Source organism: Polypterus senegalus, chromosome 6 (assembly GCF_016835505.1).
Source record: "Polypterus senegalus isolate Bchr_013 chromosome 6, ASM1683550v1, whole genome shotgun sequence".
Classification (NCBI taxonomy): Eukaryota; Metazoa; Chordata; class Cladistia; order Polypteriformes; family Polypteridae; genus Polypterus; species Polypterus senegalus.
Genome location: NC_053159.1, coordinates 134806256 through 134821838, shown reverse-complemented (window position 1 = coordinate 134821838; position 15583 = coordinate 134806256). Strand labels below are relative to the sequence as shown.

General features: G+C 39.6%; 1 protein-coding gene across 2 annotated transcripts in view; it reads right to left on the bottom strand.

Annotated features, from left to right (window-relative positions):
- LOC120531662 (ras-related protein Rab-34-like) overlaps positions 1-15583 on the bottom strand; it is a 47971-nt gene that overhangs the window by 15646 nt on the left and 16742 nt on the right. The window contains exons 3-6 of one of the 2 annotated variants that reach the window (XM_039757273.1): positions 7607-7698; positions 2904-2972; positions 1507-1608; positions 1330-1394 (exon numbers count right to left, since the gene is read on the bottom strand). In XM_039757273.1, the coding sequence (XP_039613207.1) occupies positions 1330-1394; positions 1507-1608; positions 2904-2972; positions 7607-7698 (328 nt within the window). The remainder of the gene's footprint in view (positions 1-1329; positions 1395-1506; positions 1609-2903; positions 2973-7606; positions 7699-15583) is intronic. The other variant, XM_039757274.1, reaches the window with a different exon arrangement.

Below are 15583 nucleotides of genomic sequence, written 5' to 3'. Positions count from 1 at the left end.
TCTAGCTAGAACTCTAGGCACCCAAGGATCACCTTCTCTAAGGACAAGATGGGGTGCAGTTGATAACTGTGTCACCTTTTTCTGTTTCTACAGTGCCAAGAAACCACCCCAAGTGGGCAACTGAACTCCGCCCACAATGTCCCAGGGACCCTATCTCTTCAGACCAGGATGCTATAAAGTTGAGACATTCCCAGAGGAGGGTGTCTCTCCTCACAGAGAAGCCTCCACATGTCAGAACTCCCTATGACAGAACCGCTAAGGAGGTTAGGAGCACACGTGGATACAGAGCTTTGCCGCGCCCACCACACGACAAACCAACTCAGGATCCAGATTAGGACCCGAGTGCACCACACTAGTTCAGATGGAGCAGAACAGTGTGAGGTTTTTTTTTTTTTTTATGGTGGCTGGAGTGCCAATTCTGCCACCAAACTCCAAGTTTTCCCTGCAGGTTGGAGGGCCTACATGCATGGCTGGTTGCAGATTGACGTCATACCCAGGACAGAGCAATTGCAGGTTAAGGGCCTTGCTCAAGGGTCCAAAAGAGCAGAGTACCTTTTGGCATTTATGGGATTTGAACCGGCAACCCTCAGAGCCACCACTCTGCCCACTCTGAACCGCTCAAATGAGCCCTTTTTTCCCCACTGAGCCCAGTTGGCGAAATAGGCATACAGTACAAGAAGCCTGTTTTCTGTTGTGACACCAAGTGCCTGTTTCTGTTCTGTTTTCTGGACACTAGCACCCCAGCCTTTCTTTGGGTCTTCAGTTGTTCTTCTGTTTAATCACAGCTGTAAACTGGCGCATTCAGGCTGGTATACTGTATGGCGATTGTTCCATAGGCATGTCTGTTACAAAATTGACCATGTCCCGTAGAAGCATATCCACTTTAAAGAACATAACAGGTGCAAATAATAGGACGAGTACTGAAGTAATTTTACATTTCTGCAAAATATTTCTATAGCATACATTCAGAAAAGAGAAAATTAATGATAGAAATGGATCAGGACACATGGCATCTAGTGCATTATTAGTTACAATCACTGAGGTCACTGCTTCTCCAGCACTCTCCTTTTCTGGCATTCTGCTTGAATTTTATTAACCTGAAAATCACACCACAACTGAGAATAACAACCAAAAATACAAAACACATCATTCTAGGACACTGGAATGTAAAATATGATTTTTTGATGTTTCTTGCATGGAAAATTTCATTTTTTTGAGTTTTAAAAAATACTAGTTGCAGCTCCTAGTGTTGCTTGGGTATATTTATACAATTTGTATATTGATGAAAAATTCCCCAGCACTCTAGTGTAAAAAGAAAATAACAGATACCTTGAGCTCCTCGATAGTAGGTGGAGGCAATGCATTTAAATCTCTCTTGGCCAGCAGTGTCCCATCTGTTGAAGACAGAAGACACAACTTATAAAAGAGAACACCACATCTGCTCATCACCATCAGAATTTGTAAAATACATTTAAATGTCATGTTAAAACAGCAGGACATACTCACAGCTGCAGGCTAAATGGGACCCCAAGGACCTCAAAACGTTCCATTTCGAAGTCTACACCAATGGTGGCTTTGTAGTTCTTATCAAAGGTGTTTTTACAAAACCTAGTAATGGGAGAAATTGAAAAGAAGCAATTAAAGTGACATTACGTAGCCTTATCTGGAAGAGAGGTTTTAACACAACACCAGAAATGCACTGTGTGAGTCCAAATGCCCAAATGTTGATATTAAAGGCAAACTATCTGGGCAGCATCAGGCACAGGCTAGAAAAACCACCAAGGAGCAAACACATTTACACTCGCTCATATGAAGCTAATGTAGAGTCATTAATCAATCTAACATATACCTTGAAAATGTTCACATTTTATTGTTATACAAAACTGAATTAGGCTTTTTTTGACTCTGGTCAGCAGAAAGCGACTCTTTAATGTCAAAGTGAAACCACATCCCTGAAAAGTGGCCTAGATTAATTACAGACCCAAAATATTTTTTTGCGTAAGCATTCACCCCTTTAGTATGATGCACTTAAATCATCACTGGTGCAGCCACTTGGTTCTAGACATCACAAATTTAGTTCAAAGGAGATCACGTGTCTTTAATTAAACAGTTTCAATTGACTTTAGTATAAATGCACCTTATAGGGAAAGGACAACTTGTGGTGGTTCAGTATAAAGTACACACCAAGGGATGGAGACAAGAAAATTCTAGGAATTACACTAAATGTCTGACCAGGATAAGAATTTGTTCTACCCCATAGTAGGACATAAGTAGTTATGAAGTGGTCGACATCCACTACCAGAAAGGAGTAGGAGTTCATACTTGAGAATGAATGACGATTTTATGACACAAAATTAAGGTGTTTTGTAGTTTTCTTGGAATGATGAAATTATGGTTCCTAGCGAGTTAGGACAGCTCATGAACTCTCCTAAATCCTAGTGAATTTAGGAGTAGCTTCAAAGCTATTACTTTTACTCCTAAGAGTAGGACCAGATCTGCATCACTCTGAGATTTTTGAGTCAGTTAGGTCATTTTTCTGCTCTTAAGAAATATGGGCTCTGATCTCAGTCCAACTAAGAATTTGAATACTTAAGCAATTTTATGTTTTATATATTTGTAATTAATTTGTTATCACTTTGACATTAAAAACTCTTCTCTGTTTTGTCACATGGACAAATGTTGTGCTGGGGTGACATTTTCACTGTAATCCTACAAGGGACAACACTTTTGGCAAAACAACAGCAATAGTTTTATGGGTAAATGAGTTACAATAAACGCTAAGCTGGCCTGTTTGGAGCAGGAAGATGAAAAAGGATTTCTATTAAACAACAAGTAATTTTCCTAAAGAAAAAGGCCTCAGTTTTACATGTAATGAACATTACATTAACTGTGGTCTCACTTGCCTGTTAATTAGGCAGGTTTTCCCCACTGCCAAGTCACCCACAACAATGATCTTCGAAATCTTAAACCTGCTGAGGATAAACAGAGACAGACAAGTAGACAGATGTGTTAAATAAACATATGCAGTTGGCAACAAAATGTAAAAAACAGAACTAAATGATAATCACTCCATTAGGCCATTTAAAAAATTCTGGAGATATGCAAACATCTAAATTGGACAAAAGAAGAGCTACTTTTTGCATCCACTTGGAGTCCATTCAGCCTATCCAAGCTGCTTTGTCTTATTAAGCACTTATAAATTAAGACCAAAAAAAAAAAAACCATCAAAAATCTCATCATACAATATCTAATTCCAAGGAACTGTCTAGAACCCAGAGATGTGTTTTTCATTGCCTAAAAAGACCAAGTGGTCTCGGGCGAAGGAAGAGAAGCAAGTGTGATGAGTCTTATCCTAGGCTCAAATGACCATTACTTCCATCCAGTGTAAATTACTACTTAGTAGAGGTCCTCCCTTTAAAAAGACATGAGTTTGCAAGTGTGGTGGTAACATAACTCCCACAAGTTAGCCCTAGTATACGTATGAATGAGAAGTAAGAAACTGTGGAAAAGCAGCTTAACTTTACTGGCAGCCCAGAACAGTCCTTCTGTTGGCACCAATATAGTAGCGATACTCTGTCAGTCTGTTTATTATCATTCACTACATTAAAAATAATACAATGGCCACAAAAATGAGATGCATCTGCTGAGGTTAGAGGTTAGTACTGAAAGTTGGTGTCCCTCATAATAGAACTCTACAGCAAACCCAACAAGATGTGTCTCTACTCCTGCATTCTGAACAGTTAATTCAACCCTTTTCTGGCCATTAGTCCATTTTCTAAGGTTGGAAACCTTGCCAACTGGGATCCAGAGCAGTTTTGTCATCTTATGGGTACAGCAATGCGCTTTACCAGTGCATGCTCCTCAACCTGATAGCAGGTAAAAATTACAACACTTTTTATAAATGGTATCCCAATTGCAGGGCACCATAATGTTTGGAACATAGCAATGGCAGGTATATTAAAGTCATATTTAGTATTTGTCACATATGCCTAACATGCAAAGTCAGCAATTCATACAAATCACCACGTGCCGAGTATCTTCTCTGGTGATGCTCTGCCAAGCCTCTTATGCATCAATTTTCAATAATAATAATAAATTAAGTGAATACTTAAATCACACATTGGATCTCAATGAAAGAAATATTCAAGTGGGACATCTTTACTGAGTAATACTGTATAATTTGTTGTGAACAAAATGATGCAACAACACTCAATGGAAATCAAAATCACCAACTCACTGAGGGCTGGATTCAACATCACACAGAAAATCAAAATCAAAAATTGAAATCACAGCTGATCTAACTAGTGTGAACTTCATTATGGCAACTCATAATGTGACTTAGCAGTTTGTATGGCCCCCCACGTGCCTGTGTGCACTCTCATCAATGTCTGGACATGATCCTGATGAGAAGATGGATGGTCCTGGGTGATCTCCTCCCAGATCTGGATCAGGGCATCAGTGAGCTACTGGATAACCTGTGCTGCTACTTGGTGGTGTTGGATGCACTGATAAATAACATCTCAGAGGTTCTCAATTAGATTCAAGTCTGGGGAAGGTGTGGGCAAGTCAATGGCATCAATGCCTTGGTCAGCCATGAACTGCCTGCACATTCTGGCCACATGAGGCTAAGCATTGTCCTACACCAAGAGGAACCCAGGACCCACTGCACCAGTGTAAGGTCTAACAATGGTTCTGAGGATTTCATACCGGTACCTAATAGCAGTCAGGGTTCCATTACCTAACACATTGAGGTCTGTGACACCCACCAGGGATATGTCTCCCTAGACCGTCATTGACCCACTGCCAAACCGGTCATGCTGGATGATGTTGCTGGTTGTGTTACATTCACCACAGCATCTCCAGACTCTAACATCTGTCACATGTGTTTAGTGTGAACCTGCTCTCATCTGTGAGGTAAACGGGGCACCAATGGTGGAGTTGCCAATTATGTTATTCTCTGGTCAATGCCAATCAAGGTGTACGGTGATAGGCTGCGAGCATAGGTCTCACTAGATGACATCGTGCCCTCATGCCACGCTAATGGAGTTGGTTTCTGACAGTTTGGTCAGAAACATGCACACCAACAGCCAGCTGGAGGTCATTTTGTAGAGCACTACCTGTGCTCCTCCTGTTCCTCCTCACACAGAGGAGCAGATACTGGTCCTGCTGCTGGGATTATGCCCTTCTATGGCCCTGCCTAACTTTCCATGTGTAATGGCCTATGTCCTGGTATCTCCTCCATGCTCTTGAGAAGGCACGTATAGATGTGCCATCGTGGAGGATCTGGACTATCTGTGCAACCTGAATAGGCTGCTACCAATAAGGCACTAGCAAAATGCAAAACTAGAGAAGAATCAGTGAGGAAGGATAAGGATAGAGCAATTGTCTGTGGACACCACTTGCAAAACCATTCTCTTTTTGGAGGTCATCTTTCTGTTGTCTCTCCAGTGCACCTTTTGTCACTTTCATTTACACCAAAGCAGGTGAAGTTAATTCATAATTGCTTATGGTTTCCTAAATGGGCAGACTGATACCCCTGAAGCTTAATTGACTTGGTGTTAGATTGTGATGATTAAGTGTTCCCTTAATTTTTGAGCAGTGTATAATATTGTATAAACTATATTTTATACTATATATTATATATTCAATAACTAATAATATTCTCAAATGTACTTAATATGCGGGCCAATGCCTATCTCTGGAGGCCAGGCAAGAATAGGCTCTGGTAGGGGCACAAGTCCATGGCAAGCACCCACATAATGACAATTTGGAGCTGGCATCCAACCCAAGCATCACATCTTTAACACATCAGTATAATAAAGTTTTTCTGTTCGCTGAACATTATCATCTGTGTTAACAAAAATGTAGACAGCCATGACAGTGCACTACAAGACAAAAACTTAAATACTACTATCACATTTTAGGCAATCAAACAATTGAAGCCAAGCAGAATGTTTTCACAACCCTAATGCACTTGCCATGTTCATACAAAGACAACAATTCTGAACTCCTTTACCCAGTTTGACATACAGATAAAACTCATGCACAATCTCAAGTGAAAGACTGCGATTTTACAAGACTAGTAGTCTAGACAAATAGCCACAAATTAAAAATATAACATGCATTCAGACAGAGCTTTAGTTTTCATTGAATATAGATAAACACTGAAAAGAAAGATTTGCCAAAAATAAGAATTGCAATAGTGGTAACAAATAATTAAAGCAGCAGTTCAGTTTTTTTTAAAATGGTGGAATTTGGAATATCCCTTCACCACAGTCTGGTTGCCCACTGATAAAGAATAGGTAACCACATAAATCAGTAATCTTATCAAGTGCAGCCTAACCTTTATTGATTCTTCTAGAAAACTGTGATCTTAATGCCAGGTTGAGCTGTGTTATACAGCGACAGTGTATAATGTTTCCTACTGGCAGCATTTCACCTGTTCTCCAGAAATAAACTTAGGCAGCCAAAGAGTTTAAAGATCCAGAATGAAAAACCACCCTCATCCTCTCCTCCTCCCCAAACCTCCACAAGGATACTTGTTTAGTGCTCACAACCAATTCATTATGTGACCCCCAAGCAAGGCACTAAGCTATATTATATATAGCTATATTATATATATATATATATATAATGTGTCCATAAAGTCTGTGTGCAATTTAAAATAGTATATGTGATAGAAAGAATTTGTAAAAAAGATTAGAAAGCCTGGTGTATCTAGTCTTTAGAAGTTTTATTTTTGCCGTATTTGGGGAACTGAAAATCTAATCTCCCAAAGTTCATGTGTGGTGTGCTTTGGGAAAGTCATAGGACCATTGTTTTTTGAAGGGCGTGTTGTTAATAATGATAGCTATTTAGAAATGCTGCAAAATGACTTTATTCCTCAACTTGAACAATTAGGACTGATAGAGAATATAGTGTTTCAACAAGATGCTCCTTGTTACTTTGCTTTGCATGTCAGACAGTTTCTACATAAGAAATTCGATAACAGATGAATTGGAAGGGGTGAAACATTTTCTTGGCCTCCACGTTTGCCAGTTTTGACTCCATTGGATTTATTTTTATGGGGACATGTGAAAAGTAATGTTTATTCAACCAAACCTTGATCTTTAGAAAACTTACAAACTAGGATAACTGATGTGATTGCTGGTATTACTGAAAATCAGCTTGAAAATGTTTTCAGAGAACTACAGAATCATATTACCCTTTGTATTAGTAATGATGGTGGGCATGTTGAAAATGAACAAGAACAATAACAAATGTAAGTGTTTCTTCTTTCTATCACATATATGCTACTTATAAAGTTACCTCTCTCTCTCTCTCTATATATATATATATATATATATATATATATATATATATATATATATATATATATATATATATATATATATATATATATATATATATATATATATATATATATATATATATATATATATATATATATATATATATATAAATCCACTGCATGTGTTTGTATTATATTAATTTTTGCTTTTAATGAAAAAAAATAAAAAAACTACTACTACTACTACTGTGGCGGAACTTTTCATAACACTCAGGTCTGTCAATCCTTTTCCTAAAAAGCTACTTATTGACTTACCCAACTGTACCAGTTCGCTGATCTTGACAGGCTCTCTTGACTTTGGAGTGGAACGTGTCTTTGCACTGCAGAGCTGCTTCCTTTATGTAACACTAGAAAATGTACAAAAAATAGTTACATCAAAATAACATAAATTCTCTTCGCAAGGTTGAAGGAGATTTTTAGGAAAAATATTGAGGACATAGTCTAGCACAGGGAGAAAGAACCAAATAAACACCACTAATAAACATCCCAAGTCATGTCAAACCTTATTTATTTATCTTCTTTAGTGTCCATTCTAGCAAAGTATGAGGCAGATTGAGAGGATTAGCTCTATATTTTATCTCGATGATGCCTCATAAATGTGAAGACATGTTTTCTTAAATCAAAACCTTGGCCACTTCGAAATGGACATATTTGGTAAGTTTTAATACTTTTTTCTTTCATCTTTTGACCCCAGTAGCCTACTTTAGTAACTACAAGAACAGACAATGTCTTTTTAAAATTGATTAAAAAATGCATATATAAATTCTCTTAGCTTGGTGTAAAATGAAGTATTTTAATTTAAAGCAAGTGCTGTTTACCATACGGCATGTAAATGAAAAGGCTAGAGCATGATAGATATTTAAAGCTGGCAGGTGGCAAAAGTGAAACTGGATATCCTTAAGAATGTATTTTGACATGAATGGGCTATCCCAGGATAAAAGACTCTAAAAGAGTATAAAACAGAGAAACAATGAAGTATGGGAAAAATACCAGTGGATAAAGCCAATACATCATGAATAACAGAGAAACTATGAACTGACAAGACTTTTTTCCATGGGCTTCTGTTAATTGTGTTTGTTCACCATCAGTATTGAAATAACTTAAGTGAGTATTTTAATTACATTACTTTCCTTTAATGTTTCTCTGAAGTTATGAAAGGAAGGGTAACATGGTGGTGCAATGGTAGCACTGCTCCATTGTAATAAAGAGACTTTGGTTCACATTCCAGGTCCTCCCTACATGGAGTCTGCATGTTCTAACACTGTCTGCGTGGGTTTCTTCCAAGTGCTCCGGTTTCTTCCCATTGTCCAAAGACGTTCAGGTTAGGTGAATTGGCAATGCTAAATTGGCCCTAGTATGTGTTTGCCCTTTAATTGACATACACCCTGTCCATGATTTGTTCCTGTCTTGCACCCTGTGCTTGCTGGGATAGGCTCCAGTCCATCCACGACCATGATCTGGATATTAAGTGGGTTAGAAAATGTCATGACATTTATAAAAGGACTGAATTCCCACGCAGTCAGCCCCCTCCACTGGATACACTTATGTGCTTCAAGACACTACACTAGATAAAAATTTGCAAAATATAAGATAATCAAGTCATGCAATGTTAAAAAAAGATCAGTCAGACATTCAGGATACCCACCTATTTATGGTATTGTACTTTATGAGGTTAAAACTATTTGAGAAACCACCATCTACTATATGTTACAGATGAAAACAGTTTGTTCCCAGGTGGTTGACCACCTGTAATGGGCTTTATACTTGCATATATATTATACATAATTTTAACTGTTGGCCAGAAACTCCTCTGGATCACTCTTCTGTCTTAAAGCTTGATGATGACACCAATGAGGATAGTTTATGGGCAATACAACAGTAAAATCTGCTGGGGATCTTTGTCATGGAAGAATTTAGTGAAGGGGAGTGATACAGAGGCACAGTACCTCACAACATTGACATGGAATTTGATTTCAGGTCCAGTGACTATCTGAATGGGTTTTCCTTTAGGTAATCCTAATTCCACCCACAACCCCAAGAGGTACTATAAACTGGCTGTACATGTGTGAATGAGGGTGCATGCAAGAGTGTGACTTGTCATTGTATCCATGATTGGTTGCTGCCCTGAGGATTGGTTTTACACTCTTTGCCCAACCAACAAACAAACAGAAAAAGGATTTTTTAGAGAAACTGAAAGATGAACTGATGGATGGATGCTGAGAACTAGGTTGTTTTATAAGGTGAAGCAACATTACAAAGAGACAGGGAGAGATACAGATTAGCAAAGGACTTGTTCAATTGTAGGTGTTGTCACTTCTTTTTTTAGGACAAACAGAAACATTTTTTCTATGTGGTAATCCTTTATTATTAATCTCAGGGCCCCTAATGACCCCTCAGTAGACTCTTTAAAACCAAGAACACCCCAAAAAAAAAAAACACATCAAGTTAATTCTATTTCAAGTCATCATTCGCATACTATTAGTCTTCATAGCTAAAAATAAGGCTACACCTTTATCATTGGCAAGATCAGTTGATAGTAACATAAGATGGTTACATTACACAAGACAAATATTCAAATACTAATCTATTAATATAGCCAAGCTACTTGGAAGACGTTGCCTGGCCAGCACAGTTTAATATATACAAATAAATATTTAATAAAAAGTTGATCACAAAAAAAAAAGTTCTCCAACACCAAATTTTGTGCCTGCAGTGTAAACCACTTTCTTTCTGCCATTGTCTGCAAGTTTAGAGACTGCTGCACAAAAAAGAAAAAACAGATTTCATAATCACTTATGTTACAGAAGTGAAGATGTAATATAAGAAACTATGCTACATGCCCTGTTGACTTTGCTGAGCCAAAAATTTTATTTTTTTTTATTTTTAAACACAGATGAATGTGTAATATGAACCCTTGATAAAAAGGCAAGCAGCACACATACACCCACAGAGTCAGAGACCACACACGCACTGACCACGTGCTACTGTACGACTCGGTTTCACAGTGGAATGCGAGCCTGCTGCAGACGAGTTAGGGCAGACTGCCACCCTGCGAGTCCAGACTGGAAACTCAGCAGCCGCGTCTTTTTGGGCCTCTGTGAGGAAATGTCTGCACCTTTATAAACATAACTACAGTTAAGGAAATGGGCTTCTTGACACTGTCACAGAAAAAATGTAGACTGCAGTGGAAAAGGCTAATGCACAAAAAGGATCATTAATCCACACATGCCTTCCTAGGAAACTGGCATAAATAGGCTAAAAAAAACCTAAAAAACTCTGAATTTGCATAACCAGCCTTTATTCAGGGTGTCCAAAAGAAAAGTAATGATTTACTTCATGAGGTAAAAGTACATAATAAACAAATATTAAAATGTGTGCTTCAAATTTAATGTTTAAAATCTTTATATTCTCGATTAAAATAGAAGTTTGATAGAATTTGGCACCTTTCACTCTCTGACAGAGGTCCTCAGAGGGCTACATCCTTAGTAAAGGATCAAGAATAACATCATAATTACAATCACTGATCTTGAAATAGTCTCAAACAATGCCCCCACATGCTTATATTTGATGTTTGTCATGTTTAACCTTCCGGAAGTATCTTTTAGGCCAGGTTTATACTTCACGCGATGCATGCTTCAGTGGACGCTACTGCTATGCAAGCATTGTACTGTTTATACTGGAAGATTCCACCAGGTGGCAGTGCGAGATATCTTCATGGTGAGAACAGGTTCGGTTTCATGGTGTTGTGAACTGCCTGAAACACCCATTAAATTCCGAGGACACCTTGTCACAATATCTTTGAAAAGGATGGATGTTTAATGATTAAATCCATCAATCCAGGGGTGCGCCCACTCCAGCAAGCACTGGGCAAGAGGCAGATGCTGGACAGGACATCACCTCATCGCAAGGTAAATACAAGCACACAAATACACTAGCATCATTTTAGAGTCACCAAATCCCTAAACCTTCATGTCTTTGGATCGAAAACTGAGCACACTGTGGAAACCCACCAGGGAAACATGCAAACTCCAGGCAGGGAACACCAACCACATGACTCCCTGCAAGACAGCAACGCTACTGCTCTGCCACCGTGCCTCCCCCACATGTGTAATTATTAATGGTATTCTTTATTTAAATGAAATTAATGATTTATTTGCCCAACACGGGAGTGCAATTGGGAACAGGTGAGCAAGCACCAGGAGCACTCCCGGGAGGGCCATAAAAAGAGCCAGCAACCACCATTCAGGGCCAGAATCGGGAGGAAGAGGACGAGGTGCCTGAGAGGAGGAGTGGTGGTGCCAGTGGAAGGATTGCTGTCTTGATAAAAAGGTACTTTGGAACTGTGTTATACCTGTGGGGTTCACAGGGAAGACATGTCCCACAGGTGAAGAAAAAAAGATTTATTTATGTTTAATGCATTAAGTGTTTGTGGTACTGTGTTGGGCCTGTGGGACACGGGGAAGACATGCCCCACGGCTGAAGAGAAAATAAAAAAAAATTTTGTTCCATTTACACATGCCTCGGTGTGAATCTCTGCCGGGTCGGGCGCTTATATAGTGCCTTATTCACTATATATATATACTGCTCAAAAGAATTAAAGGAACACTTTTTAATCAGAGTATAGCATAAAGTCAATGAAACTTATGGGATATTAATCTGGTCAGTTAAGTAGCAGAGGGGGTTGTTAATCAGTTTCAGCTGCTGTGGTGTTAATGAAATTAACAACAGATGCACTAGAGGGGCAACAATGAGATGACCCCCAAAACAGGAATGGTTTAACAGGTGGAGGCCACTGACATTTTTCCCTCCTTATCTTTTCTGACTGTTTCTTCACTAGTTTTGCATTTGGCTACAGTCAGTGTCACTACTGGTAGCATGAGGCGATACCTGGACCCTACAGAGGTTGCACAGGTAGTCCAACTTCTCCAGGATGGCACATCAATACGTGTCATTGCCAGAAGGTTAGGAGACAAGCAGTTACTCTAGGAGAGCTGGAGAGGGCCATAGAAGGTCCATAACCCATCAGCAGGACCAGTATCTGCTCCTTTGGGCCAGGAGGAACAGGTTGAGCACTGCCAGAGCCCTACAAAATGACCTCCAGCAGGCCACTGGCGTGAATGTCTCTGACCAAACAACCAGAAAGACTTCATGAGGGTGACCCAAGGGCCCCATGTCCTCTAATGGGCCCTGAGCTCACTGCCCAGCAGCATGCAGCTCGATTGGCATTCGCCATAGAATACCAGAATTGGCAGATGCACCACTGGTGCCCTGTGCATTTTACAGATGAGAGCAGGTTCACCCTGAGCACATGACAGAAGTGAAAGGGTCTGAAGAAGCCATGGAGAACATTAGGCTGCCTGTAACATCATTCAGCATGAGCAGTTTGGTGGTGGATTAATGATTGTCTGGGGAGGCATATCCATGGAGGGTCACACAGACAGCTACAGGCTTGACAAAGGCACCTTGGCTGCCATTAGGTATCAGGATGAAATCCTTGGACCCATTGTCAGACCCTTTGCTGGTACAGTGGCTCCTGGTGCACGACAATTCCTGGCCTCATGTGGTGAGAGTATGCAGGCAGTTCCTGGAGGATGAAGGAATTGATACCATTGACTGGCCACCACACTTTCCTGACCTAAATCCAATAGAACACCTCTGGGACATTATGTTTTGGTCCATCCAATGCCACCAGGTTGCACCTCAGACTGTCCAGGAGCTCAGTGATGCCCTGGTCCAGATCTGGGAGGAGATCCCCCACAACACCATCTGTCATCTCATTAGAAGCATGCACCGATGTTGTCAGGCATGTATACAAGAACACAGGGGCCATACAAAGTGCTGCGTACAATTTTGAGTTGCTGCAATTACATTTTGGCAAAATGGACTAGCCTGCCACATAATTTTTTCACTCTGATTTTTGGGGTGTCTTTGAATTCAGGGCTCTGTAGGTTGATCATTTTCATTTCCATCAAACAATGTGGCCTCCTTTCGTTCCTAACACATTACCCAGTCTATATCAGTATAGATATCCAGGAGGATTTCTTTTTCCCATTGAGATCTGATGTGCTTTCAAAGTGTTCCTTTAATTTTTTTGAGCAGTTTATATATATATATATATATATATATATATATATATATATATATATTATGGTATATGGCCAGCTTGTCATCCCGGCCAATACCCCCAGGCCGCCAGATGGAGCCATCCCTGCAGTATGGAGGTGCCCTGAAGACCAGCAGTGAATCATGGACAATGGAGTTTTTATCCACAGCCCTGCTGGATACCACAGGGGCCGCAAGAGGGAGCTACGGGGGCAAGGAGTCATATGTGCCCTATAACCTGGAAGTGCGTCATAGGAAGAGCGATGACAGAAGTGACGTACTTTCGAGGTGAAGAAAAGGACTTGTACCTGACCCGGAAGTGATAAAGAATCACATGGACTGGGGATTGGGAACACTTCTGGGTCAGGGAGAATAAAAGGACTGTGGGAGCTCCCAGACGGCGAGCTGAGATGAGTGGAAGGGTGGCAACGCATCTGGGAATGGAGGATTGTTTATTGTAGTGATTATTGTTTGGTTAATGAGTATTGTGGAGGAGAGGGTGCTTTGTGCACTGTGGAAGATAAGTAAAGTCAACTTGTGGACTTTTATCTGGTGTCTGGAGTCTTGAACAGAGGTGCAAGGGAGCGATAGCGCCCCCGTCACAATATATATATATATGGTTAAGTCTTAAAAATAACATGCTAGAACACCAAAATGCATCCTCAACCACAAAACCTGCCCATAATATTCCCATATATTTTATATTTGCACACACATATACATACAGTATAAACACATGCACACATTGATCAGCCACAACATTAAAACCCCTGACGGGTGAAGTGAAAAACTTAATTAAAGTTATACCTGTCAAGGGGTGCTAGAAGGATATGCTAGAAATAAAAGTTGACCATAAAAAATCTAAACCTGTAGGTGGCATGGCATAGTGTAGCTTTCAGTTCTGTTATTGTGATGCAAATATTCATCTATTATAAAAAAAATTTTGGAAGGAGAATAGAGAGATGAGACGTGATTTTCTCAGACAGACACTTTCACGTCCCGCGAGACGAGACTTGTGCCAAGAGATTTAACCACACCCAGGGCCGGAAATAAAAGACAAAGAGTAGATAATGAAGTAGAACGTCTTAAAGAATTCAAAAACGTTGGCGCGCTACACATGCAGAGCAGGTTAGAGATAATGGAAGTACTAAAATTTGAAAGTCTCAAAAAAAATTATAGTAAAGATCGAATCAGTGCAAACAAATGGAAATTATTACTCGGTGAAATAATAGAACAGTGAAAAGAGATCAAATATATTGTTCAGATTTAAACTAAGTCGGAGACTTGTAGATCATCTAATTCATGTTGCCATCAGGGAAAAGTAGTGTTTCTTCCCAATGAAGAGGCGTACCCGCGAGAATTAAAAGTTTTGTTGTTTGATGAAAATGAAATCAACATACGTGTGCAGCAGAGACACAAAGTTTCTGGTGCGTAACGCAGGCCGGGGGGTTGGTGAGCAAACCGAGTAGGGGGCAAAGCCCCCTAGTACATTAAAAAAACTAGAAAGCGGCAGTAGTTCACTAAATCACTCATGGTAAAGAAATCTTGTTTAAAATCCTCTCTGTATGCTTTGCTTTATACTTATGGACAATTCCGATTACTGTCCGTTTACCAACAACACAGTGTTTCACCATTTGCTAAAGATATGAAATAAGTATAGGACAAACTTAAGATCTGACCTGCTGTCACTACAAATAATAATCACTTATTTCAGCCTTCATTATTCTATGGAAGACACTAGGTATTATAACATTTAGAGACCTTCCAGGGACACACTTTTTTCCCTATCTAGGAATTAGAAACTTATCAAAAGCAACCTACCAATCTTTGGCCAATATCTTCTTCTGAGGCAACACTAGCTAGCCTGGATGAAGAAGTAAACAACAATAAATTTCAAAGAATTTCACTATGTTGTTTTTAGGGAATGATGGAAAAGGGAACAATTCAAATTACTGAAAAAGAATGGCATACAGCCAGTCATATGATTCAATATGGGCCAAGCATACCACACTTTAAAATTGTTCATCATTCACTTAAATGTATCTCTCATCTAAAATTACCCTAAATGTACCCAGGGCAAGAGCAGGCTTGTCAATGATGCCATCAAGAAACTGCATCACTAGCGCACAA